This window comes from Pipistrellus kuhlii, unplaced genomic scaffold, assembly GCF_014108245.1.
Source record: "Pipistrellus kuhlii isolate mPipKuh1 unplaced genomic scaffold, mPipKuh1.p scaffold_m20_p_18, whole genome shotgun sequence".
In the NCBI taxonomy this organism is placed as follows: domain Eukaryota; kingdom Metazoa; phylum Chordata; class Mammalia; order Chiroptera; family Vespertilionidae; genus Pipistrellus; species Pipistrellus kuhlii.
Window position 1 is genome coordinate 15,919,467 of NW_023425493.1, and position 26,987 is coordinate 15,946,453.

The window sequence follows — 26,987 nt, forward strand, 5'->3', positions numbered from 1 at the left end:
ATGGCAGGCAAAATGAGAGGCCGCAGTGGGCTCCAGCTGAATTATGCAAATCCATGCTGGCTGGTTACAAGTGGTCTATTTGTAGAAAGACCTGGGGCCTTGGATTATCCCGTACCCCCCTGCATGGGAATAAGAGCCATGGTTTGGGTATAAAGTTAATGGTCACTGTAAGACAGGCAATTCCTGGAAGGGGAGACAATTTTTTACACATCCCAGATCCCTCGGCCTGGAAATGAAGACCTCTTCCCCTAGACATCGTGTGATTTCTCGCTCTTGGCCCGAAGTGCATGGGCCAGCATTCTGTGAAAGAAAAGGGACTATTTCTGTGGTATTTCTTAGCCAAGTGAAACTTTTGTACCGGAAGTTCTTTGAGGAAGTCCAGTACTGGGCACAGCGCGAATCTGTGAAAGCCAGGACTTCGTACACGTTCCCCCGGTTTCTCCCCCGGTCAAGCCTCTCAAGTTGCCTCTCAGGTTAGAACTCTTACACGTCAACCCTTCCTCTGGGTGCCTGAGGACAGATGACTGTCCCTTCCCGCCTCCCTCTGTTGTAACAACAAACTTTTTAAAACTCTTCTACATAATGACTCATCTTGAGTTTGCTGACTGAACATAAAGTGTTTTCCGTTTTGTGGTTTCAGCCTTGTTAAGTTCTCATTTTCCAGGAACTGTATGAATGGGAGGCAAATTGCACGGTTCAGTAGCGTATAACCTCTGCATTAGTTTTCCTTCAGTCAGTTTTCCTGGGTTCATTACGTTTTCATAGCCTGTGGCCTTTCACTCTCTTACAGATGCTAAAGGGTCTTTCTCGGTGACTTGGCCTTCCTCATGGCAGGGAGGTTCAATTCCCTTCTGTCACTCACAACCCTTAACCCAGGCCCAAGGACACCACTGGGGACAGAACCCACAGTGACTTACTGTCCATTTTAATTCTCCCTGTGACAGAGGATAATCAGGAGCATTACCATTTAACAATCTCCTACTTAGAGTTTTTCCTGGGCCAGGAGTTTGTGAGTCCTCCCAAATTCTTGAGAATTTTCTTGGAGTAAGAAAGCCATTCTTTCTGACTGTAGTAAGAGTGTCCATCTCTGCCAGTGTGTCAGTCCTTCTGGCTCCCTTCCACTTGCTTAACCACTGGCAGAGGAATATGTAGGAAATGATTGCAGATTTACCTAAAGCTCTGACAAAGGGTGTCGGGACAGTTAACAGGCTCCTGAGAACCACAGATGGGGGGACCTTGACAACCTGCTCATTGGTGGAGAGGCAATGCCCTGAGGTGGGAGCTAGGAGATGCACTGACTTCATGACTTCGTGAGGAGCGTCCATCACTGCTGGATGGTTGGCTAGCGCAGTTCCTCCAAACGTGGTGTCCACAAAGAATCCGTATTTGCCACATCCCACAGTTTCAGTTTCTTCTTCCTCAGCCCTACATCCTCTGCTCTGCAACATCTCACACCAATCCCTCCACACTTCTTGAAGCTTTTGACAGGTTTTGTGATTACATCACTCAGGTTCTTTCCTTCTGCCTCTTCTCTGCTCTCACTCACATGATCTCAGTAATTCTTCTATCAAAGTCATCTTCCTGTTTTTTACTGTACTCATGTCTTTGCAAACACTATCCAGTCCCCAGACCTTAATCATCACCTATGTTGAGAGGGATTCCAAATCTCTCCCTCCATAAGCCTCCCACTCCTCAACACTCTCCTCCTTCCCTCTCTCGTGCCAATTCCTCACCTGAGTCTCACCAGCTCTCTTTCCACCTTTAGCAGAGTTCAGCGGCCCTCATTCATCCTGTTCCTGGCCTGAGAGGGGCCTCTTCTATTCAGAGACACACAAGCATGGGATCCTTCTCAATAAATGTAGATTAAATTATAGCTTGAAAGCTAATGGTAATTATTTGAGTGGGTCTTCACAGTCCTAGCAATTTCCTGCTCCAACTCTGAGTGTGCATTTGGGGGCTTCACTGAACAGTACATTTGTACCAGAGCCAAATTCTTGGACCTTTCTAGAAGTTACTTGTGTCAATTCAACTGGGATGAATTCTCATAAGAGTCCCAAGAACCAGGGAGATTTGTGATGTTCCGCTTCCCTGTGAAATTTGTAGATTCTGTAATTTACCTGCTTAGAATTATCTAAGTTATAGAAATCATAAGGAGGTAACAGGTTTAAGATCATGTTTGAGGAAAATAAAAACAATTTTTCCTAACAAAAGGAAACCCATAGATTCTTGCTGATTATAATGTTCCCTCACTCATTACATCTACCCAGAAGTAGAAGAGAAGAGTGGCCATTTAAGACTAAGCTTGCACAACCACAAATCAGTCTAAGTCCGGATGGTTCTTTTGAGAATCTAATACCTTAACTTCATTTTCACAACGGTGCTGAGAATTAACACCCAGAATTATATATTTCACAGTAAAGAATGATCAACAAAGATGACTGGAAAGAGACCTACATGTACGTGTGCACTTGGCCCCAACATTCCACTATCATTAATGACAATGAACAGACTACCTGAGTTCATAGCCAAGTTTCTCATTTCTTTGGGAGTGGGGCCTTACATAAGAAATTTAACTTAGAGCACTGAGGTAAACTTCTACAGTTAATGTTTATGGGACCTTTAATGTCTAGAGATAGCTTTGCTACTAAGGTTTCAGCCAGAAGACCGTCACCAGGCAATGAGCTGCACACTATCCCATTTATCTGCTTTGCAAGGATGACTCAGAACTCTTGCGATTTGAATGTGTGGCTCCAGTCAGTCTAGCTTTCTACTACTGGTCGGGAGACCACTAAGCCATCTCCTTCCAGCCAGATGAGTTTCCATTTAAAGTCTGCAAATCCAGGGGGATGTGGAGCAGGGAGTAATAATGTGATCTCAGCGATCACTGTATAGAGTGCAGTTGAGCAGGTAGGCCAAATCCAGGATCATACATCAGCACAAACTAGCCTGCTCACACCGTCTTCTCTAAGAAGGGCTCATAGTGGGCAAGTTGTTTAAATCATGTAAATTGTAAGAACCATCAATTCATGCAATCAAACATAGTTTCTGAACATCTGCTACATGCCAGGCACTGTATTAGGCAACAGGGATGTACCCGTGAAAGAGGGAAACCCAGGCCTCGACTGAAAGAGGCTTGCAGCCCAGTAGGGAGATAGGCGGAGTACACAGGCAATGCCAGGGGGACATATGAGAGGTGCTAGGTCAGAGGAATGATGGGCTTCCTCTGGAATACTAGTCAGGCCTGAGGGTGTCCAGGAAGGCTCCCAGGAGGAGAGTGTACATGACAACATGAAGGATGAGTAGGACTTAGAAGGAGAACAATCAGAAAGATCATAATAGGTGCCCTTGGAGGAAAGGACTAATCTAACAGTTATCAACTAGTGGTCCTTCCTTCATCACCCCACCTCTACTTGACTTTCACTCCTATTCCAAGTGTCTGCCTATGGTCACATATGCAACTTACACTTCATTTATTTTCATGTGTCATGCATACTTTGGTTACATGAGGTCAGTAGACTAACTGCTATTACTGTCTACAATTTATGGAAAGTAGAGTAAGGACAAGTGGATAATTCTGAAGGCAAAGGATTAACAGGGGCAATAGCTTGTCAAATACTAAAAATAACTTACATAAGCATAGTGCTTTCAAATATTTTATCTTAGTCAATCTTCACAACCCTTCCATGAGGTCAGTAGACTAAATGCTATTATAGTCTCCAATTTATGGAAAGTAGAATAAGGACAAGGATCCTACCCTCTAGTTGCCCTGTTCAGGGTTCCCCTAGGGTGGTGCATCTCCTGCTATTTTGTAACTATCCACTCCTCTCCCTCCCCCATGAGACTGTCATCTCCTTAAAGTCAGAGACCGCCTTCAATATGGTTGCACCTTCAATACCTACCACATAGTGAATGCTCAATATTTTTTGAACTGCTGACTAACCTTCTCTATCAAGCTGTCCCCGATATACCCTGTCCCTTACTCCCAAGGGGTCAGAATGCACAGGTTTTAGAGTCTCACCAGGTAGTATCTCCATCTAGCTCCACTGCCTACCACGTGTGTGATTTAGGGCATGTTACTTACCTGACTCTTGGCTACCTGCAAAACGAGGATCATAAGGTCCGCTTTATAGAAAGGCTATGAAGATGGTATCTGCTCTGTGTTCATCTCTGATGAATGTTCAGAGCCTGTCATGTGCATCTTGGACTTACTCTCATTTAGTGTCTTTACCAACTGGAAGGTGAATTCCTGAAAACAGGATCTGTTAGCCACCTTCCTACCTCTAGAGGCTGGCCCAGTGCTTTACACATATTAGGTATGCAACCAATGCCAGGAGCAGTCAACTGCAGCATGCTATACCTTCACCTGGCCCGGGGGTCAGCAGTCAGCATCATATGGTATTCAACAAATATTGCTGACTGACAGATTGTGCAACGCAGTCCAAATAAAGGATGTGGAATTGCTGGCTCGGCCTCTGTCATTCTAGGAGATGTTTTGCTGAGAAGAATTATTCCAGGGCCTCTTACCCACCTAACTGCCAGCACTTGGTATTTGCGGAGCAGCTCGTTAAAGAGGGACCCACATGAGCACAAGTTTCACAATCTGGTTGCGTAACAAGTGAAGCTGAGGAGCTGGACTTTGGATTTTCTCAGCCCCAAGCTTCTTAGATTAGGCATTTAAAAAAAAAAAAAAAAAAAAAAAAAAAAAAAAAAAAAAGGCTGCCTTCTAGTCACCTGAGGCTTTCTCCAACTGCAGGAATTTAAGGAGCCTCACCACACTCCCCCGCTCCCTCCACCTTCTGCAAGCCACTGTTCCCTTGAATGGATTCCAGAGTAAAGAGTGCCCCCCCCCCCCCCAAACCCCGTACCCATGCCTCACCTTCATCAGCAGTTCCCGGCTGGTCAAATGGTTATTATGGTCTGAGAAGATGTCAGAAAGTTCTTCAAACATTAGCATTCGCTCTCTGTAAGAGGGATCAAGAAAATATGAACAAATGAAGTTAGGAAAACCTACACCTTCAGCCCAGCTGTTCCCAGCACCTATAGCTACAGAGGGATCACACTGACCTCAGGGTCAGAGAGTGATATGAGCAGATGAAACCAATGACTTTTTCCTGCAGGATGGCTTTTTTTTCTTTTTTTCTTTTTTTTTTTTTTAAGTAGATATGATCACTTATGTGAAGAGAGGGATATTTCCTAACTATGTGTTTTATAACCATAAAAATATTGTTAAATTGGGGAATTAAATTGTTCAACTGGAACATGTTCTCTTCCGAAAAAATAAAATCTATCTTGGCAACACACACGGCCCCGTGGACCTGAGAAATTATCTTGGCCGGTCCCCTCCTTTTAGAGCTGGAGATGCCAAGGTCAGGGATTGGCCCAAGTTTCCACTAATAACTGCTGAGCATGGCAGGTACAGAACCCAAGTCTCCTGAATCACAGACTCGGAGTAGATGATGGGATCAAGATGGACTTGGGAGTCAGAGGAGTGGGTTCAAATCCCAACTCCGCCACTTGCTCATCACGTGATTTTGGACAAGCTGCTTCTCTTTTCTGAGTTTCAAGTTTCTTATCTGGACAATGGAAATACCAGCAGTTGCCTGCAAGACTGCTGTGAAAGCCAGCTGAATCACACATGCAAAGTCCTTGCTCCTTTTTGTTCACTACGTCTCGATAGGCCTCATGCTTTTCCCCACGCACCTCTCCAGGGTTACTGAGTGGATAATTCTGAAGGCAAAGGATTAACAGGGGCAATTTCATTCCATATGCAGCATTTCATTATCACGAGAAAGCCACTCTTAAGAACTTATTTCACGTGTATAATATTGCTCTCATAATGAAGAAAACCATGAAAGCGATTTATATTTTGGAAAATCAATTAAGAAACTGATTTACATGTCAGGCTAAATAAAGAGAAACAAATAGACATCTTCTTTGTCCACTGAAAGTTATTAACATAAAGGGTGACAGGGAAAATGATAACCCAGTAAGCTATCTTAACCCTGTCACTTGAATTTAGCAACGGAAAATATGTAAGGCTGATAACAGAAGTGTCTTCTCTGAGGAACTGTGACACTTCTGCAGCATCCCTGCTCAGCCGTGAACCAACCATCCAACTAAGAAACAAGCCAGGCCCCCATGTTGTGCAGAACGTACCTCTGAGGTTGATTGTGTGGTGTGTGTTTTGAATAGTTAATAAAGGCAGCTGGAAGAATGGACTTTCTCGTATGAACCAAGAAAATTAAGATACAAGTCCACTGATTTTCTTACTTAAGTTTTAGCCTCAGGTTTGCTGTGAAAGAAGTCTCCGGCTTGCTAAGCGGCTTTTCATAGTGGTCCATCTGTCAGCCTCCAAAGAAAGCTAGGATTGCCCTTGACTGCCATCAGAGAAGGCTGCATGTTAGCACCTGCCCATGCCTTTGCTTTTGATACCACAGTTGGGGAGCAGTGGTAAGGAGAAGGAGTTGAAGTTGGGGGTGTTGAGGATGAGGACTCTGTACACAGCTGACTTTCCCACCTATTTCCCCAGGGCTTTTTATCTAAGAATTTTATAGGATCCTACCTTTCAGAACATGTATGTGCAGAGGAAAATCAATCAACTAATCTCTCTTTCACACGGTCACCAGATTATTCAAACGAATGCAGAGGAGAAAGAGCCCATGTGCAGAACGGTAATTCAGAAAGTTGCTCTGGACTTTGAAAAGCCTGCCTGCCAATGATTCTATTGCGGGATAACGGCTTCGTAAGCAGAGCGTGAGCTTTGGGGTCCAAGTGGTGCTGGTTTCTACAGCTCTGCAATGCCAGGCATTAAGATCATCCATTTCAATGTTTCCCCCTTTACCCACCAAAGGATTATGTAATAAATAATTTCACTTCTCCCAAGTAGACTCTCCTCCGACTGGGACTATGAGCTCATCAGTAACCTCGAGATCCCTGGCACTCACTATTTTAGCGTAAATCTAGGAAACTCTGTTTTACCAATCTGGGGCTCTTGCAGTTTGGAGCGTGTTTGTCCCTTTGGGCTTAATCAGCTCTGAGAGAATTGATGAAAGTCAGTGCTGGACCTACGCTAAGGACCAAACCCACCAATTCCACAAGAGCGAGCCTGCTAGGGAGCCAGCTGGCCTCTCTCCTGACTGAAATGGACTATACTGCATACAGTATAGACTATAAACAGTTTACACATTCTTCCGATACAGCCTGACTTCTTGATTAGCTCAAACCTAGGCAGACCTGTGGTATGTAGCTGGCCTAGGCTGCAGCCAGGACACATCCCCCAGCCGCTCAGCCTGTACTGCCTCAGGGCCAGAACTGCCTTCTCACTCAACCTTCCCTCCTTTGCAAAGCGTCCTCTGGTCTACAAGGGAAGCTCTGGAAATGGGGGAGAGAGAGAGAGAGATGGCAAAATAACAAGGACATTAAGTTATTAATTATTCCAAAGGCCACACCAGGAAAGGTGAAGAAAACAGCAGAGAGGAACAGTTAGAGGTGTTGAACATCACTAAGCTAGCTTTTCGCATGCCAAAGCAGAAACAACTGGAAGGAGTCTTGGTGAAGCCACAAGAACAACGTCCTGGCTGCACACGTTACCCCTCACATCTTGGATCAGCTTAGGGCTTTGGGAGGCTTAAACATAACCTAAACTAATGGCAGCCCAGCTGGTGTGGCTCAGTGGTTGAGCATCAACCTATGAACCAAAAGGTCATGGTTCGATTTTTGGTCAGGGCACTTGCTCAGGTTGTGGGCTTGATCCCCAGGGGGGAGGGGGGGGGAGAGGGGAGGGGGCCATGCAGAAGGCAGCCGATCAATGATTCTCTCTCATCATTGAAGTTTCTGTCTCTCTCCCTCCCTCTTCCTCTCTGAAATCAATAAAAAAATATATTAACAACAACAACATAAAAAAATGGCAAATGGCTGTAACTTCATCACTCCACATCCAGACTATCCTTAAATCCACTCCACATCCTTAAAATGGTCCCTGCAGCCCATGACCTTGGCTCTGGCACACTGTGAGAATGAGAGTGGCTTCTGCCGTGGCCCTGCCTCAAATTCATGAATGATTATGGGTAAGACGCTCCCTGCCTGGAGCACACAGGGGCTTTCAAATATGTTCCTCTCTTTACAAATAAGAGCTTTGAAGGTGAGGACCCACACCATTTAGGCAGCAACTCATCCCTCGGCCAAAGCAAGTGGAGCAGACACTTGGGAACTTACTTTGGGACAGCAGCCCACGTCTTTTTTAACCGGTAGATGGAATTGGACTGCAGTGCTGAGACGATGGCCCTCAAGGAGGAGAAATTCTTCAGGATCCTACATTCCTATATGGAGAGTGATTAGAACAGAAAAGGCATTTAAATATCAATACTACAGTGAGCTGGCCATTTCCCGTTTTTAGAGGTATCACAGCTGCTCTGAATTCTTACCATGAAATAGGCAGCTGTATAAATACTGAACATCAAAAAGTGGCTCCTTACTCCCACCCCAGTCACTGAAGCACTTTATAGATTTTGGCACTGTATGCTTGTTTTTCTCTCCTTTAATATATTTTTTGTGTTGTTGTTACAGTTTTATAGTTTCCAGCTTTCCTAGTAAAAACATGACTGGAGGTGAGTCTGCAGAGCTACGCTAGAGAAAGCAAACTCACTTCTGCTGACAGCACACAGCTGCCCTAAAAATACACACGAAAGATCACTGCATCCTTTAGGCCCACAGAGCGAGCGAGCCAGCAGCCACCTCAAGGTCAGATGGTATCGAACATCTCATGACCAACCCTCGCCCAGCGAGGTGTATATAACTTGGCAATAAAAATTCACCACAAGCTGAACTTTGGCTTTTACGTTCTTAGCCAAGAGGGAATATTTTTATACACATTCATTTCGTTTCAAATTGGCTTGTGCCACAATCATAAACATTCAGAAACACCTTGGTACTTCAATGTTTCCAAAATAGCTTGGGCTTTTAAAATCGAATTCATTTTGGCAACGCTTGAAAACAAAATAGAAGGGGAACAGGAAGCATTCTGGATGTCATTTTGTGGGGAAGGAGAAAGGCTCCCTGAATCCGAAACTTAAGCTGCCACAGGGAGTCTACGGCCTCGGTAGCCAGTGACCGCGGAGTCCAACTTCCGCTGAATGAATGGCAGGGATGGCAGGACAGCCGGGGCGAGGGCCCCAGGCCTGGCTGCCCAGACAGGGGGTCATGCAGAGAGAGGGGACTAGGTCTCCAGTCCCAGCCACTGTCTGCCGTTCAGGCCACCGGGAGCATGGGCTTGGCTTTGTGCACAACATCTGGGGAAGAGGCCCTAGAGTGATCAGGCAAAAATTCACATGGCTTAAAAGATCATTTCACAAAGTAATGCTAATCCTGAATATGAGGGGAAAAACAGCATTCTCTAATTTAGCACGCCAAAATCTGGCTACTTAAAACAGTGCCAAACAAACAAACCCTCAAACATTTTCTTTAGAGTAAATGCCAAATACTTTAAAGAAGTCATGCCCACTCTTTTGAAATGTCTGAATGCCTTCCATTTATTTAAAGAGAGAAAGAGAAAGGAGAGAGAGAGAGAGAGAGAGAGAGAGAGAGAGAGAGAGAGAGAGAGAGAGAGAGAGAATATGCTGAATTACAGTCCATTTGGAAACCAAACATGGTTGGTTCAACAAAGGTTCAGAATCCAAAATTATGTTCTAAAAATCAGGAAACTTGTAATAAATAAAGGAACTTAGGCACAGATATTTCATGCAAATTCTAATAAACATATGGAACACATTACTCTGAAAGAGGCTTAAGCCAAGGGTTTGAAGGAGCAGAAAAGGCATCTGGCTCCATTTCTAGAAAAGGAGGTATCCTTCCAGGAGATATGACACCAAAGTAAAAATGCAGCAGCGAGGCCTGTCCAAGAAGATATAGTCATATTTGGTCAGAAATGTTCTCTGCGTGTAAAATCATCAGTTTCCAAACACTCTCTTAGTAGAAATTGACTGTGATTATAATGCAGGAAAAGTAAAATAAATCTTGGCAGGGAACCAGCTGTGAGCTTCATTATTCTAAGCTAGCCCACACAAATTCAAGGCACACAAGCGCTCAGTATGAGGAAACTGCTTCACCAAGAATAAGGACCCTTGGCTTTGAAATACCATGAAATCTGGAATATACTTCAAATTGTTCAACTCGCATTTCTTATTACCACATAAATGCACAGTCCATGTTTAATTTGGACCAAAAGCCATTGTTAGAGACACACTGTTTATATACAATTGCTGTGTTCTTGCTATAGATTTGCTAAGCAGTAGAATGGATTAAAGGTAGACAGACTATTTTCTTTTGAGACATGTAGAAGGCTGCAAATGATAAGGCATTTAAGGCAAAAAATTTTCTTATCATTCTAAGAAGACAGACCCTCTCCATCCCATGCTCTCAGTCATACTCTGTCAAAACTTCTTTTTGTAGCTCTTACTAAGCTCAATTCAGGAAACGAAAAATCGACATTGCATGAGATATTCTTTGTTTCTGACTTTTCTCATATACTAAAATGCCTGTGCTAACGTTAAGACCACCTAAAAACACAAGTAAGGCCCATTCTCTGGTACAATGATGGCCTACTCTTTAATTCAAGTCAACTAAAAAGAATGTGAAAAAGAGAGCATATGAAAAGTTAAGCATTGTGTTCTATAGAGCATGACTTAATGGGGGGGAAAAAGGAATAAAAAAACAAAGTGTGATTTTGTTGAGGGACAATCCATATAACCCAGAACATGAACTAATGAGATATTTACATAATAATTATTCTTCAAAATTGTAAATTAAATAGCTTATGCTGAGATAACTTCTACCTAGAAAAAAAAGCCCTACCCAGTCTTTAAATATCAGAAGTCCTATCTATCATTCAAGCTACATGCAAATGTCACCCTATCCATGAAGCCTTCCTGGATTGCTTCAGTCAGAGGGATTTCTCCTCTGTCGACTCCTGCAGCTCTTATCTCCCAGCGCCCTACTCCTCCCCTGCCTGGGCTGAGATCACTCCAGCAATCTCAGCTTCCTTGCTTGACCCGTTACAGACAGACTCCTATAAGACCAAATTAATTGTGCTTATCACATCTATGTCTCCAAAATACATACACAGAAGTCCGTGAAATATCTGGCGAACATCTGACTTGATACTGTTTACCTTTTCTCAATGATGAAATAAGATAATAAGTGAAGGTCACATGGCATATAAACAGCCTGACCTTAAGCGAAATGTAATTCAGGCCTAGGAATAGACTCTGCCCCTCCAATGTCAGAGATAAGGCTCTCGGAAAAGCCCCAGATTGACGGGAAATCTGTGTATCTCAGTCCTTCAGAAAAAAGATTCAGGATTCTGAGAAGGTACAAGCTCTTCAAACCTGCTAAAGATAGGGTGCATGGGTAATCACTCTGGCTGAAGCACAGTCTGTTTGACACTTAGATTATCAGTTTATATTTACTGAACACAGGACAGAACAGACAGCCTGTGACTTCGAAGGAAAAAGCAGAATGTTTCAAACTGAAGGAGCAGCAGTGAGGCTCCAGAAGCAGAATGAAGCAAGCAAGGAAAAACAGGAAAAGGAGGAAAAGCAAATAAGCTCCCGAGTTAAGAAAGACAATTTTCTTACTTCGGAAAAACAATAACAATAACAAAACCCAATGGGCCCTCACATGGAAAGGTCTTTCATTGCCTTTCAACCAGATGGAAACCATTTAAACCCAGGGATGCAGTAGAATCCGATGCTGACCAAGCCCAAAGAATATTTAAAAAGAGACAATTACATGAGCGATGTTAATCCACTTCTCGATGATTCTGGCTCTCTGCTGAGTTTTGAGTTCTTTGCCCCCCAGGATGGTGCTGACCACGCATTTGGTGAGGGTATTAAACTGAGAGATGGTAGCACGGATCGTAGGAGCCAAATGTTTGTTTTCCTTCTTGTCCCTTTGAGACCAAATGCAGCCCAGGCAGTGGTGAGGCACCACTTTCTTGAATAGTTGCTAGAACAAAAGAGGAATTGACTGTAAGGACAACACAGACATTTCATGTGGCAACATACGTCATCTAGGTCATCTGTAAATTGCTATTTTTTTTCTCAATGAACAAATAATCCTTTTCTACTTGATTTGCCTCATGGTGTTCATATCAATAGACAAAAGTGAATAATTCATATATAACTGGTCAGAAAAGCCCGCATGTTCTTTCCAAATCTGCTCAGTTTAAGAAATGAAACACAATGACCAAAAGAAAATCTAAATGCCCAAGATGGGTTTAACTTTTCTATCTTAGTAGGAAAGCCAACTAAAAATCTATGCTTAAGATTATTTTCGACCCCTCACTTTGTAAGTTATATAAATGTCTAATTGCTATGCTGTACACCTCAAACTAAAATAATATTGTATGTTGACTTTAATTGAAAAATTTTAAAAAATTATAAGATTATTTTGACCTCAAATTCATATCCATAGTGTTTTCTGGGCACTCTTGACCATGAATTATGTACTACAATTGTTTGGGCTCTTCTACACTTACCACTTTGGTAAATAATTGTCAATAATTGATATGTATGATGAATTGTCTATAATACATATGAATGCTCAACAACCACCTGAAAAGTGACCCACCAAAATGCAATACATGTGACATTCATCGAGGTCATTATCTCACATTATTTATAATGAAGAAGGTAAGAAGCATATAAAGAGAAAATTATTCAACATCAGTCACACAACAAAAGGAAGAATGAGGGATTTGAAGCCTGGCTTTAAGGTCTTTGCCTAAAATTCATAACCGGTGACATTTCCCATCTTTCTCTTATGCTATTGAGAGGAACAATCACAAATTTGTTGAACAAATCAGATATCATTTGTACAATAATCCCATATGAGATGTACAGGGTTTATATGAAAAGAGCGACCACCAGGCTTTACTTTACAGGCTATCTGTGTTTATCTGCATGCTCTCAATGGAAACTGCAACTTTTTATGCTGCTTTTCCCAAAGTGGTAAATGCAGAAGAGCCCAAATGATCGTGATAATTCATAATGGTCCTTTTTTCTTTCGCTGGTATTTATCAGCTAAGGTTGAGCTACGCAATGTGGCTGACGTAATCAAACATGTGCAGCTAAAAAAAGTATTCGAACTTCAAAGGTGCAAGAAGCACATGTGGAAATGAGCTGACAGATAGAGTCACATGTGGATTCGGTGGATTTATGTGATCCTAACTTACACTTTGACCCTTTTACAATACCCCAAATAAACAGTTCAGAACTTGAAATATTTATGAGCTTAAAGGGAGAGAAACACCCATGGGACAGGGCAGATTTGGTTTCACCAGGATTAAAATTCTTGTTTCCCTCTGTGTATTGAGCGCCAAGAAAAAAGCACCTTTACCCAGAACTGCAAGGAGAATGTAGGCCTGAATTATTCAGATGATTGATTAAAGTCACGTTTTCACCCTGCATTACAGGCACAGCCTCGCAAGGATTTGAAAAGATGTAAATCACCTTGCCCCCTGCTCTCTCGCCACCAGTACTGTCACACACACCCTTCCCCCCACAACCACCCCCCTCCCCACCAGGTGTTAAGTAGAAGCACATTCGAGGCTCAGAGAAGACTTACTGCATCCATGTAGGTCAGCTGCTCTGCCACAAGATCCTCTGAGAAGCACGTGAATTCTGCAGACCCTCCGGCCTCCGGTTCCTCTTCCTCTTCCAGGCGGCAGGAGATGGTGTTGGCAAACCCATCTGTTGACAGATGTGGAAAGAGTTAGTTAGTTGGGGCCACTGTATATGACCTTGTTTATGGAATCCAACTGAATGTCTTTCTCTTAGGAAGGAAAGGGTGATTCCTTCAGGAAGCCCATAGGGAGAGAGGAGCAAGCACAATAAATCCGAGGGGAATGAATGGAGGTCTTCACCATCTCTGCTTGTTCTTTGATTCTTTATCAAGTGTAGAGGCCTCTGCCTTTGACAAACCCCTGCCTGTTTCCTGGGCCAAGGACTGAGCCAGGTTAGGCAAAGTCTAGAGAGAAGCAAAGCTGAGCTACATTGAGGTACTTGTCCTCATCTTGGGCTCCCTCAAACCTTCTGGTCAGCTCAAGGACTAACCCAACTACTTCCTGTGTATGACATCCTTAGTTACTGGGCCATTTATGACCAGAAGCCTAGAAGGACTGAATGTGAAGGCAGGTCAGGCTTTGGGAAGTAAAATGGGCCAATTTGGTGTCAGAGATGCTGATAAAGTCCTCAGAAGCCTCAACAAGTCCTCAGAATTCTCAAAATGCTTGGAGTAGCTTTCAGCTTCCACCTCAAGGTAACTTTGCATGACAAATATTTTAAAACTAAATTCAGCCCTGGTGGGTGGTTCAGTTGGTTGGAGCATTGTCCTGTACACCAAACAGTTGTGGGTTGGATCCCTGGACAGGGCACATAAAATAGGTTGTAGGTTCAATCCTCTATCAGGGCACATACAGGGGGTGACTGATCAATGTTTCTCTTTCTCCCTTCCCTAAAAATCAATAAAAACATATCCACCAGGAGGGTTTAAAAACAAAGAAATACAACTAAATTCATATTGAGCCTTATTATAGGTAAGATCCTCACTCAGCACATCATACAGGGCACAGGCTGAGTGAGTAAACGTCACTGCAATCACTACCTACAACTCCAAATCCTACCTGGAGGTCTCGGAGCACACATGTGGCAGGACCCCCGGGCTCCACACTGAAGACCTGAAGACCGAGCAGGATGAAATCTAACCAGCCCCTCTTCCTGGAACCTTTTCCCAGTTCCTGGCTGATTCCCCATCTCATCCTCTCCACACTCCTTGCTGTCCTCTCTGTTCAATCTGTCCTCAACGGATAATACCAAGAGCTCTTTTCAGTTATCGCTCAGCAGAAATTTAATGTGTCACTACTGCCCCAAAGGTTTGCATTTTAAGCCTTTCCTTGCTCTTTTGTAGAATAAGAGACTTCTAGGCACCGTGGATCAAGCTGTGGTGGCCCTTTCTTAGTTTTCCTGGGTAATGGGGGTGCTGAGATCGAACCCTACTTCGCTTCCTCTATTGAGAGCCATGCGAGTGCTTGCCAGCTCTGATGGCAGGTACGCAGTTTAAGGCTGCTCCTCTTCCCAGAGTTGAAGGCACTGATGCGAGTGGAGATGGGTTATGCGTGGAGAAGGTAGCCTGTTCTGGAGCCTGGGACACACACAGGCATGAGCTCAAGAAAGCTGAAACCCCACGCTTCCACCGCCTGGCCTGCACACAGCCCTGGTGCTCTCTCGTTCTGTGGAGGAGGAAGACATCTGAAGTTCCAACCCCCCTTGCTAGCTACTATGTAAGTCTGTCTCCATCACTGCAATGCAGAGGCCGATCCACTTCAGCCAAGCGGTGTTCGTGGTAAGATGTCATATACAGTGGCCCCAACTAACTAACGTTTTCAACATCTTTCCTCTCATTCACTCAACACTCCCTGGGGCCTGCATGGGCCTTGGATGCTGCGGAGATCACGTGGTCCTTTCTCTCCAGGCCCAAACCTCAATGTTTGCTGTTGAATTTCTAGCAAAGGCAAAACATACATAGGAGAGGTTGCTGCTTTTGCCGGAATGAAATTGGGTAAACTTCATTTTACGCTCTTGGGAACCAAGCTCCTAAAACTCCTGTTCAGTAATGGCTCCTGTACTTAAACATCAGTTTTGGGCTTTCTTGATAAAAAATGTCCAAAATCAGAAAAAAGTCACTCTGGGGTACTGAAAGCCTTCCCAAAGCCTGCCAGGGAGCTCTGCCTTCTGTCCCTGGAAGGAACAATGAACGACTGGTCCCACCGGTTCCCCAATTAGGCTGGGAGCCAGGGGCAGCCCCAGAGAGAGCTGGGCTCTAACCCAGCCTTTCCACTGCGCACAAAGGCGGGCGGGAGGGCGGGGAGGCCCTGAGGTCCCAGCTGGAGGAGCACCCCTGGCATTCAAGCATTCCCGGCAGATGAAGTCATCGGAGATAGCAGCGCTTGGCAGGCAGCTTCCAATGATGCAACTGTGCTTTCCCCTCGCTGGACCTCCACAACATAAAAAGCTCAGCAGGTACTGTTTGGGATTTAAGGGTATTTTCTTTGGCGCTGAGGCTGCGTCCCTTATCGGTGTGGCGGAACTGTTTCCTTTACCCACTGAGGAAATCGGGCGTCACTTCTGGGACATGCCTGTCAGGAGTTCCAAGTGGGTCAGGCGTCATGGCAACCAGCGCCTGGCACGCCAGTGGGGGTGAAAGCATCACGCTGAAAGCCCATCCTAATCTCTCTCTGGCTTTCTGCAATGCCTGAAAGCTCCAGGACCTGTGGTGGTGGCTCTTCCTTTGTCCTTGAAAATAGGCAGTCAGTTCCCCAAATAGGAAAAAACAGCCGGGGGAACTTCCCCCACGAGGCCTTCGGGGGCTCTGATTGCCCGTAATCTGCCCTGGCAGGGGCCAGGTTAACTACGGTGACAACACTTTTCAGGGAAGGAGAAACACCCCTTCCCTGCTTCTGTGAGGGCCGGGGCAGGACTGGAGGCCATTCCTGGCCTGCTGAATGGGGGCTGTTGTGTGGGATGAGTTTCCATCTGATCAGCGGAGGAGCCATTGGGCAGATAATAAAGAGCAAATTCAGGCTCAGCGCAGCTCATCCTCTTTATGATATTAGAAGAAATCCTAGAAAATGACTTCGCTTCTCTGGGTCCAGTTTCCTCCTCTGTAGAACGAGGGCACAAGACTAGGTGGTCTTGAGAAGCCCCTTTGCTCTAAAGCTCTAGGTTTCTGGAGTTAGGCCTCGAATGACCTTGAGATTTGACGCCCACCACCAATCCCCCAGCAGCTTGTCCTTCAGCGCGGAGCCAAGGTCTCCTAGTCAAGAAGGGAAGGGAGAACATTTCCTCAACGTGGCAGCTACAGAGTCAGAACCCAGCTTTTTCCCTGGGACCAAACCAGGACTCACTGTCGGCTTCCACCTCCTGCTTGTGAAACTGCTCGAGAAGGTTCTGTGCTCTCCTCTCTGGGTCGGAGCCCGGCATCATGCGTTTGAGATAGGCCAGCAGTTTCTGTAAGCACGGGAAGTGAGGGGGCTCCCGGAAGTCCTCTCCACATTGGTCAAGCCAGGCCCGCAAGATAGAGGCGATGGCACTGGAAAAGAGAAAGGGGGAGTCACTGCACCTGTGGGCACTCAAAACGGGCCCTGGACTCCAGGACCCAGCCTGGGCACCCCCCAGGAAAACACGGGCAGGTGGTCAACAGAGAATGTGTTATCATCGTAATTAGCTCGTTAATACTAATGAAGGGAAGAAAGCAAAGGGAAGTCAGACATTGAGAGCAATGTCATTAGACAGCTTCACCGGGAAGCTACAGCTTCACAATGCATTGTTCCTCCAAAGGGATTTACACCCCTCCCTTCCCCCATCAGGTGCTGGGTTGTTGTGGGAAACAGTGGGAGATACAGGTGACACAGGGGAGGTGCTTGCCTGTCAGTCTAGCCTAGGGAACAATGGATTGGCTAGCGGGTGGACCCCATCAGAAGTGTGCAAAATCTTGGAGAGTTAATTGGTTAAACCCTAGACAAAGGAGTTTTCTTGCTCTGTGACCCAGACTTGTCTGTGTTTGTGCTCTCTCTCCAAAACCATGTGGACTTAAGCACCATGGCCCATGGCCATGTAGACCTCACACACAATGGACTGCAACCTAAGCTAACCAGGAAACTCAACCTAAGCTAGCCAGGGAACACAACCTAAGCTAGCCAGGTGCTGGACTGGCCTGGACTTTACTATGGAACAGAAATTCTGGGCAGTGGCCTTAATTCTGTTGCTGCTGAAGACAAGGCTGGACGCTTTCCATGGAGGAGTGGGGGTAGGGGGGAGAGACAGAGATGGGACCTTGGAGGGGAACCCCTTCATTTTACATCATCAATAAAGCTGACCATGAAACCCCATTCTCCCGTGGGTGCCTCAGGAAATTTATTCCCTCCCGGCACCCCAAGATCTCCACTTTCTCCGGTAACAAGGCAATGTCAATTAAATTAAAGCACTTGAAAACAAGCTGACTACATTTTATTATTTTAAGGAGCAGGGTAAAGACTGATACAATTTTTTTAAAAGACTATAATCCTTAGAAAAATCCATACAGGGCAGAAAAAAGACATGCAGAGAAGATTTAGTGAGTCTTGAAGCAACTTCAAAGCAGTCTGTGCACAAGAAGACTAAGTGTTTCCAATCCTGGATTCACTCAAATCAGCAACCACAAAAGCTACAGTCCTAGCATTTCAGGAATTAACTGACAGTAGGCTAGAAATCCAACTGATAAAAAGCTAAGTGGAAAACATAAGTTCATAAATTTAATTTTACAAAGATCACCAGGGTTTCAACGCAAGAACTAAAAATGTCCTCACAAAACTATCCTTTTGCTTCTTAAATTACAAGAGAAAAATAGGGTTCAAGTGGGAGACATAGTATTACTAGAGAAGTTAGGTTGTGAATGGTGAAGATAAACTTGGCAAGCAGAGCCATTGTGAAGGCGATTTCTTTTGATGGCTTAGCAGGTTGACTCCTACCGAACAGTTGTGCACTTCTGAAGGATGGATGAATTAATTTAACTAGGACCACAGTCAGCTAATATTTCAGTGAGAGAATACTCTTCCAATGACACTGATGGGAAAATAGGTATAGAGGGCTAATAATTCACATTAATACAAAAAAAAGAGAAAACAACAACAACAACAACAAAAAAAACCAGCAGCCAGCTCTGGCCAGTGGGGCTCAATGGTTACAGCATTGGCCCATACACCAAACGGTCCTGGGTTTGATCCCCAATCATGGGTTACAGGTTCAATCTCCAGCTTTGATGGGGTTGCCTGTGGGAGGAAACCAATCGATCCAATTGATATGTCTCTCTACACAACGATATTTCTCTCTCTCTCCTTCCCTTCCACTCACTCTAAACATCCTCGAGTGAGAATTAACAAAATTAAAAATTCAAAGAAAAACAGCATCCAGCTAAGAACAAGACCAGGAACTTAATGACCCCAGTGACCCCTCAGTGCTTCATGATGTAAAAGAAAACCTAGGTAAAATTACAGGTAGAAAGGCATTACAATAAATTAATGTGTCATTTACTCCTTTACCCCCATATTGTTATTCTTAAAATTATAAAACTGATTTATTTATACACAAAAGTGAATATTACAAATGGGTATAAACTAAAACAGCAAAACATCTACTCCCCCTTCACTCTAATCCCATGCCTGTGAATTTCTGTTAACAGTTTGTAGTACATTCTCTTAAACTTTTCTATGGATATGAATATGGATATGGATATGGATATGGATATGTTTAAATAGCTAGAATATGATTATGTAACCCAACATGGCTTTTCCCCACTAGTTAGTATGTTGCAGACACCACTGCACTCACTACCTCTAGATCGTCCTGTTTCTCAGAGCTGCGCAGCGTTCCCTGCACGGACGCAACAGAATTAGCAAGTGCTGGGGTTACTTTCAGGTCCTCACAGTTACAAATAACTACAGAATGTGCATCCTTGTTTCCCTCTCTGTGTGCGTGTGTATTTCTATAGGTGCGCTCTAAAGAAATTACCTCTAGAGAGAGGTGCAGCCCCAGAAGGGAGATGGGCTTAGTCCCGATTGGACGCATCTTTGAGTGCAAAATGTTTAAACCAGCTCTGGTAACCAGTCTGTCACTGTGCCCTCTGTAACAGTGCCAGTCCCGCAGTTCAGCCTAGGCTTTGAAAGTTCACTACCAACCCAGACAGTGAACCAGCTAGCAAAAGCATTTTCATACAAAAGAGAAATGAAAGGAAGGAGAAGGAAGGAAGAGGAGGGAAAGACATACACAAACAATGTGATGATGCAGCAGGAAGCAGACCCCTGCCTCCTATCAGCAGAGGGCTTATCCACAGGCCTCCTGGGAAGTCTGGACCAGGGCCCAGCTCACAGCAGCTCTGTGCTTGCCTATTCTGAGAAGAAACTTTCCGTCCTTGATGGACGGACAAGCAGATAAAATGTACAACTTGTACCATTTCAAAAAGGAAAGCAGCATCACCATCATGAGCTACCCCAGGATGCATGGCCAGTGGCTTTCTGTCTTCCCATCCTTGGTTCCGCTCCTGCGCTCTAACTACAAACTCACAGGAAAGTGCAACTGTTAAACCAGGGAAGCCACTTGGCTCTGGACACAGAACAAGAGAGGACGCTGGGGAAGGAACACCTGTGCCCTAATGGGGGCGGACAGGTCACAGAACTCCGCTGCCCGATCTGGAGCAGAGACCTAGTAGTACCTGCTTTCCCCTCCCCGGCCCTGGTCACACAGGACTCCAGGTGACATGATATCAATAAGGACATTGGGAGAAGGTAGTTCTAAAACTACGGGCCATAAGCTGTAGGTACTGAAAATGGTAAAATGGTTCAGGGAAGTCAGCACTCATGGAAAGCAACAGAAAGAATTTACCGCCTGTCCTAGAAATAATGACAAACATACAAACCCATGAATGCATATGGCTCCAGGCTCCGTGAACAAAACCACCCACACCCACACCCCGGGGAAGCCTCCTCAGGACTTATCACCTGGGGCACATCAAGAAGTATACAAATTGCAGGACACGACTCTTAAATGACGGGTGGAAACTGAAGAAAGAATTTCTGAAGCCAAATGGAAAGATGAAGACTGTGACATAATCTGAACTCAGAAGGGACAAAAGCCACTCTAGGACTCCTTTTCCAAAGCCACCTCTGGTGGGTCACAGAACAAAACTCCCCGGTCCCACGGGGACGAGTACATGTGAGTAAGCATGCTGGGTATGTGCCAGGGGCAGAGGGCCAAACTTTATAGCTGCAGGGACAACAGGATGGCTTTTTCTGCCTCAAGCATTCTTGGCAACGTGAAAAATGCTGGCAGTACTTGAGCCTTTTCTAACTGCAAATCTCTGTAGAAGGAAGACATGTTCATACGTCAATGTGTGCGACTGAAGCTGTTCTGAGATACTTCCTTCTAAGAAACAGACCTCTGGGGAGAACTAACTCACGGATTAAAGTGCTGCTTACTGAGTGCCCTTTGTTTCCATATTCACAAAAACCATGTGATGAGTGTCACAACAGCAGAGCCTAGGGTCCCAGGAAGGATTTAACTTCAGAAAGATCTAATCTAATTAGGGCTTCAGGAGGACTTCCCTGAGGATATAATGTTAAAGCTCAGATAGTTAAGATAAGGGAAGGTGAAGGCTGGGACAGCAGCTAAGCAAGGGCCCTGAGGTGAGGGAAAAATATTCCGAAGGGAAAGAAAATAGAAATAGAGGGGAGGGCCCAGCTGGTATGGCTCAGTGGTTCAGCATCGACCTAGGAAACAGTCAGGGCACATGCCCAGCTTGATCCCCAGTAGGGGGTGTGCAGGAGGTAGCTGATCAATGATTCTTTCTCATCATTGATGCTTCTCTCTCTCCCTTCCTCTCTGAAATCAATAAAAATATATTTTTTTAAAAATAGAGGAGAAGTATGAATCACAATGAGGGGATTTGCTATACTTATTTGATTTCTTAGCCAAACAGACATCAATCATAGTTAATAATACCTGGTTGGAAGCTAACAGATGACTTAGCTGAGAGTTGCAAGAAAATAGTACAAAGTTTTAGCCACATCCAGGGGCCTTCACTGCAGAGTAAGGGAGCTGAGGTGAACGTTTAGTCTGTTATTACGTTTAAACCATATATTTTTAATGCATACAGATTATTTTTAGGTAAATGTATTAAGTCATATTAAAAGTTTCATCAGTAGTAAAATGCTCTAGAATTGGTAAATGTTTAATAAAAACTTTTTTAGGAATGAAGTCATCTCTCTCATGATTTGTATGTAACCTCCAAGCCAAGAAATAGGATTATCATACAAAAGGAATAACTGTCCATTTAGAGCTCTTTTCTCTCCCCAGAAAACTGATTAAGACAATAATTTATTGTTACTTAATCATTAGCAGAAGATAAGACATGAAACTATTTTTCAAAAGCAGCACAGCACAATGTTTTTCTATTTTAGGACATTCTCCCAGAACTGGATCTTTTCCTAATGTTGATAATGAAGAGGTAAGATCTACTCTGCTTGAGACACTGCCACACCCTGAGGATGGGAGCCCATGCACTTTGCCCTTCAGGGGAAAAGAGCATAGAAACCCTGAGACTGACCCTGAGCGGGGCCTTCCACCTTGTTCTCCTCGTCACAGAACAGTCTTCGGGGTGCACGGGCGTTGCCAAATAGAGGCTGCCTCTGAGACCCCAGCTAGATAGTTTTCAGATGAGAAAGAACAGAGATTTCTTTTTTTTTTTAACTTTTTTTCTGAAAAAGCCTGGAGTGGATGGAAACATTGTTATCTGAAGTTGTCAAGGTCATTTTGCAATGCTTTCTGGTACTTTCCATTGTTCTTTTTGGTAGTGGTGGTGAGCAGGAATTAGAATCCAGAGAGGGAATGTGAAAGAGGAATTAAGAGAGGCCCCAGGGAAATAAATGAAACACAGCCAGAGAGCTAAGCACCAGAAGGCAAGTACAGGGAACAAGCCAGTGAGGGGCTGTGGGCAGCTGGAGACAAAGTTCCAGGACAAGGAGAAGGAAGACGAGGGTGGTGATGGGAAGGACTTGCAGAAATACCAGGAAGTAGAGTGAAAAAGGAGAAGGTGAGCCCAAAGCCAATTACCCAAAGTCAAGGGTGTTTACCCACCTGTCGTTCATTCCCAAACGACATGTGCAGGCCCTGGCATCTGGAGGTAAATTTACAGAAACTGAAGCAAAGTACTGCGCACAGACTGAAGCCCATGCCACCAAACTCTATTCACTGTGCCTTCCATTAGAAAAGGAAGACCGCTAACAGGGGTCCTAAATGCCCACTTTCCATGAGCAGCTAAGCACGGTCTCTGAGATAGACTAGCTGGAATCCTGGTTCTATGGCTTACTAGCTGTAACCTCACTAACCGCTTGTGTCTCAGCTTCCTAATGTGTAAAATGGAATAATAATATAATAGATCCCTCCTCATAGGGCTCTTGTGAGGGCTAAAAGATACAATACATGTGAAGTATTTAGACTAGACCCTAGAACAGGCGTCTTCAAACTACAGCCCACGGCCACATGCGGCCCGCAGAGGAGTCTGATCCGGCCCGCCAGGTTTTTTGGGCAGTGAGCGCAGCCAAGGTGTTACAGTAGGAATTAGTTCATATAGTCCGGCCCTCCAGCTCTCTGAGGGACCGTGATCTGGCCCCCACTTTAAAAAGTTTGAGGACGCCTGCCCTAGAACATAGAGAGTGCTCAAAAAATATTAGCTCTGTGTGTTATTTTAAACAAGAAGGGAAGTCTGTCAGACTAGGACTACAGGCAAAAGGAACTACACACATGCACCACACTGGTTGATGAAAGCTGTTTCCTACTGCATGAGTCAACAATTCTGACACTGCTAGACATGTATACTGGAATTGAACAGTTAAATAAATGAATGGCAGATGGGAGAAGCCAGTTTTCTCCCTGTTGGAGAAGGAATTTACAAATAAGCAAGGGGAGAAGTCTAGAATAAGCCATGTGGTCATGGACTAGAGTCGGAGACATAAGTAAGAGCTCATGTTTAACAGAATATGGATCTGATAGCTACACACAGAAATATTGATAATATGTATATTTACATAATTAGTACACACATATATTTCCTAGCCCTGTCAGCTGAGAGGGCCTAAAATAAGTGACACCCCCATAGCAATGAGCACACAGAGCACCCAGATTGTGGTTTCTTATTTCTTTTTTTTAAGACATTTTTATTGATTTTTAAAGAGAGAGGAAGGGAGAAGGAGAGAGAGAGAAACATCCATGTGAAAGTGAGACATCGATGGACTGCCTCCTGCACACCCCCTACCAGGGACTGAGCCTGCAACCTGGGCATGTTCAAACTGGCAACTTTTCGTCCATGGAACAATGCCCAACCTTCTGAGGCACACAAGCCAGGGCCAGATCATGGCTTCTACAATAATACCATTCTTTAATCAAAGCAACTAGATCTCCTTGAAAAAATGGCTAATTCCAGATCTGCGGGTAGAAAAAAAATATGAGTCTAGAGTATCTTGTAGTGCCATGAAATAGTGCCAATGAAGCCCAGCAAAATAACAGTAAAGGAGCCCACAATGACAGGAGCATTTCAAAGTGACATAGGCGTCAACCAGAGAGCTCTTGCAAGCACGTCCAATCTGAGATCAGTTTGACATGCTTATCTAAGCGCTAAAGCTAGAACAATCTGAGGAACAAAATGAATAAAGAAGCATTGTATTATAACCCAAATATAAAATAAATATCTACCAGTCCACACAGATTTTTTAAAATGATCAAATAAGTTAATAAATGGGGAAGACAAACCTCCCATGCAGAAGTTTTCCAAATAAATTATATACTTTGTCCTAAAAGAGGAAGCATAACTCCCTACTCTTTAAATGTGGGTTGTGCATAGTGGCTTCCTTCCAAACCATATAGTATGGAAAGGACAGGAAAAAGAAGATGTTTTCCATAGAGAAATTTGAAAAATACTACTTTACCCAGGTGATCTAGGCCAAAATCAGCAGTCATAAATCATGCTGATAGCCCCGTGACCACGCCTATCTTCAGTGGCATGGGGAATTGTAATTTGACGTATGCCTGGAGGAAGAAGAGAGCTGGGATATTTGTAAAAAGCAATATGATACTCCCCATGCTTTATTTAAGTATTGTGTCAAAATACATAGAACTTGTTTTTGAAACTCTTAAAAAAAAAATCATGCTGACAGCCTGTATACTTGATATCTTGTAATGAGAACAGCATTTTGTCTCTGTTATTTCTTTCAAAGCCTCATAAACCCAGTCATGTTATGAGAAAATTGTCGATCTAAGTGTGATAACAAGAAAACAAAGAGGCATCCTATAATACACCTGACCGGTGCTTATCGGAACCATTAGGTCATCAAAAACAAAAGTCTGAGAAACTGTCAAGGCCAACAAGAGCCTAGGGAGACATGATGACTAAATGTAATGTGGAGTCTGGGTGGGATCTGGGAACAGGAAAAGGACATTTGGTAAAAAGTAAGGAAAACTGAATCAAATATGGGCTGTAATTAATTGTGTATCGATATTGATTCACTTATTATAATAAACAAACTACTGATATAAGAACAAGAGGGGAAACTGTAGGGAGACATATGGGAACAGTGCTATCTGCTCAAATTGTATAAAAATCTAACTGTTGTAAAAAAACAACAACAACCTCTTAATTAAAAAAAAATTTTAACAAGAGGGTCCTTAAAAGAAATATTCTCTTTTCACCACAGGGAAAGAAGTAGAGGCCACAGAGCATAGAGGTTAAGGCCTGGGTTAAATCCCAGATCTTTCGCTTATTCACTGTATGACCTTGGATGTATGTGCTCCTTAAGCTCTCTATATCTCAAGACTCCTCATCTGTAAAATGGGACTATCAATACATAGAGTTATGATGAGACTATTAAAGGATATACAGAACTGAACAGAGGGACTATTCCTGCTAAGCAGCCAATGAATTCTAGCTATTATTATTTGAAAGGGATACTGCCAACTCACCAAAATTATTTTTCAGGGACCTCGATAACTCACTATTCTCCAATCCTGCACAGTCTGAGAAGGGAGTTTTTATGTTGTGTATAGGCCTCTAGTGAAAAGCTTGCTGAGGCCTTCTATAGCTTTCACATTAGAATGGAATTTCCATTGGCAATGACAGATGCTACTAGTACCAGGAACAGGAAGCAGGCACTCAGATTGATGGCCCGACCAACCTGGGCTTCCTTCTTTTTTCCTCACATCCTGCAACCCATCTCCTCCCCAGGAAACAAGCATAACTTCCACATTCCTAACAGCTGTTTGGAGTCCTTTCTCATGGTGTCCATTCAATAATGAAGCCCAGCAAAATAACAGAGTAAAGGAAACAATCCCAAATGGAAAGACCTCTGAATGCCAACAAGCTAAAACATTAGTCACAACCATGGTACTGTAACCTAGTTCTTCATGCACTTCTGCCTTGGCCCTGTTACTGTGACACAGACGAACGGAGAACTGGGGGGTGGGATAGGGGATTGGGGGGAGGCAGGGGGGGTGTTAGCACTTGGGATCCCAATGCTCTTTTTCAAATGGCAAGCCCCAGAGCTAAATGGTAAGAAGTCTAGGTCTTGGAATCAGCTGGACCTGAGTTCAAACACCAGACCTCTCTCTAAACCAGCTGCTTGATCGTCCAAGCACATAACTTTTCTGAAGCCTCAGTTTCCATCCTGTGAAATGAGGACAGCATTGCACAGCCTACCATCAGAGAGGACAAGGGCCCAGCGGAATGCCCTCAGCAGTGAGTACAGCAGACTGTAGCCTGTGGCATTGGCCAGTGTGGGGATGTGGTTACCCTGGCTCCCGTCATCTAAGAGGCTGGAGGGTGAACCAAGCGACAGGCTGGCTGTGAGGTCTGTTGACCTTTCTCTAACCTGTAGGAAACCTGGGAGATTCTCAGATGACTGTTCTGCCTTCTTTCTGTATCACACATTATCAATGTTGTTAGAGTCCTCCTTAATTGTTCAAAACATAATTACTGCTTGGAAGCCTACTCTCTTCCCTTAAATGCAGTTTTAATCCAAGATTTCAATGAATTTTAAAACTTTAATTTCTATGTTTCTTTTTCCAGTATGGATGTTTGAAAAACAATACCAGGCTCTTTTATGTGGCATATTATAATACTTCTCCATTTCTTTTCTTTCTTTTTTTTTTTTAAGTATTCCTTTCATGTTACAGCCTTTAATTTCTCTAAATTTGGAGTTTTACATCTTTTTGCTCTGTTGTTCACCCCTCTTTCTTTTTCTCATTTTTGTTACAAATCCTCAGATTAATTTCCATCGCCTTCTCCGGGTATGTGAATTTGCTGGAATGAATATTGGGAAGATTTTTAAATACTTTCCACTGCAAAGTTTCCCAGGC

The 26,987-nt window shown here is 44.0% G+C and overlaps 1 protein-coding gene across 2 annotated transcripts in view; it reads right to left on the minus strand.

Annotated features, from left to right (window-relative positions):
• The window catches only part of RGL1 (ral guanine nucleotide dissociation stimulator like 1), a 212,049-nt gene that overhangs the window by 21,872 nt on the left and 163,190 nt on the right, over positions 1-26,987 (minus strand). For both annotated transcript variants that reach the window (XM_036442504.2, XM_036442505.2), the window contains 5 exons: positions 16,958-17,142; positions 13,621-13,745; positions 11,785-12,000; positions 8,215-8,318; positions 4,877-4,961 (listed from right to left, as the gene is read on the minus strand). In XM_036442504.2, coding sequence (XP_036298397.1) covers positions 4,877-4,961; positions 8,215-8,318; positions 11,785-12,000; positions 13,621-13,745; positions 16,958-17,142 — 715 coding nt within the window. The remainder of the gene's footprint in view (positions 1-4,876; positions 4,962-8,214; positions 8,319-11,784; positions 12,001-13,620; positions 13,746-16,957; positions 17,143-26,987) is intronic.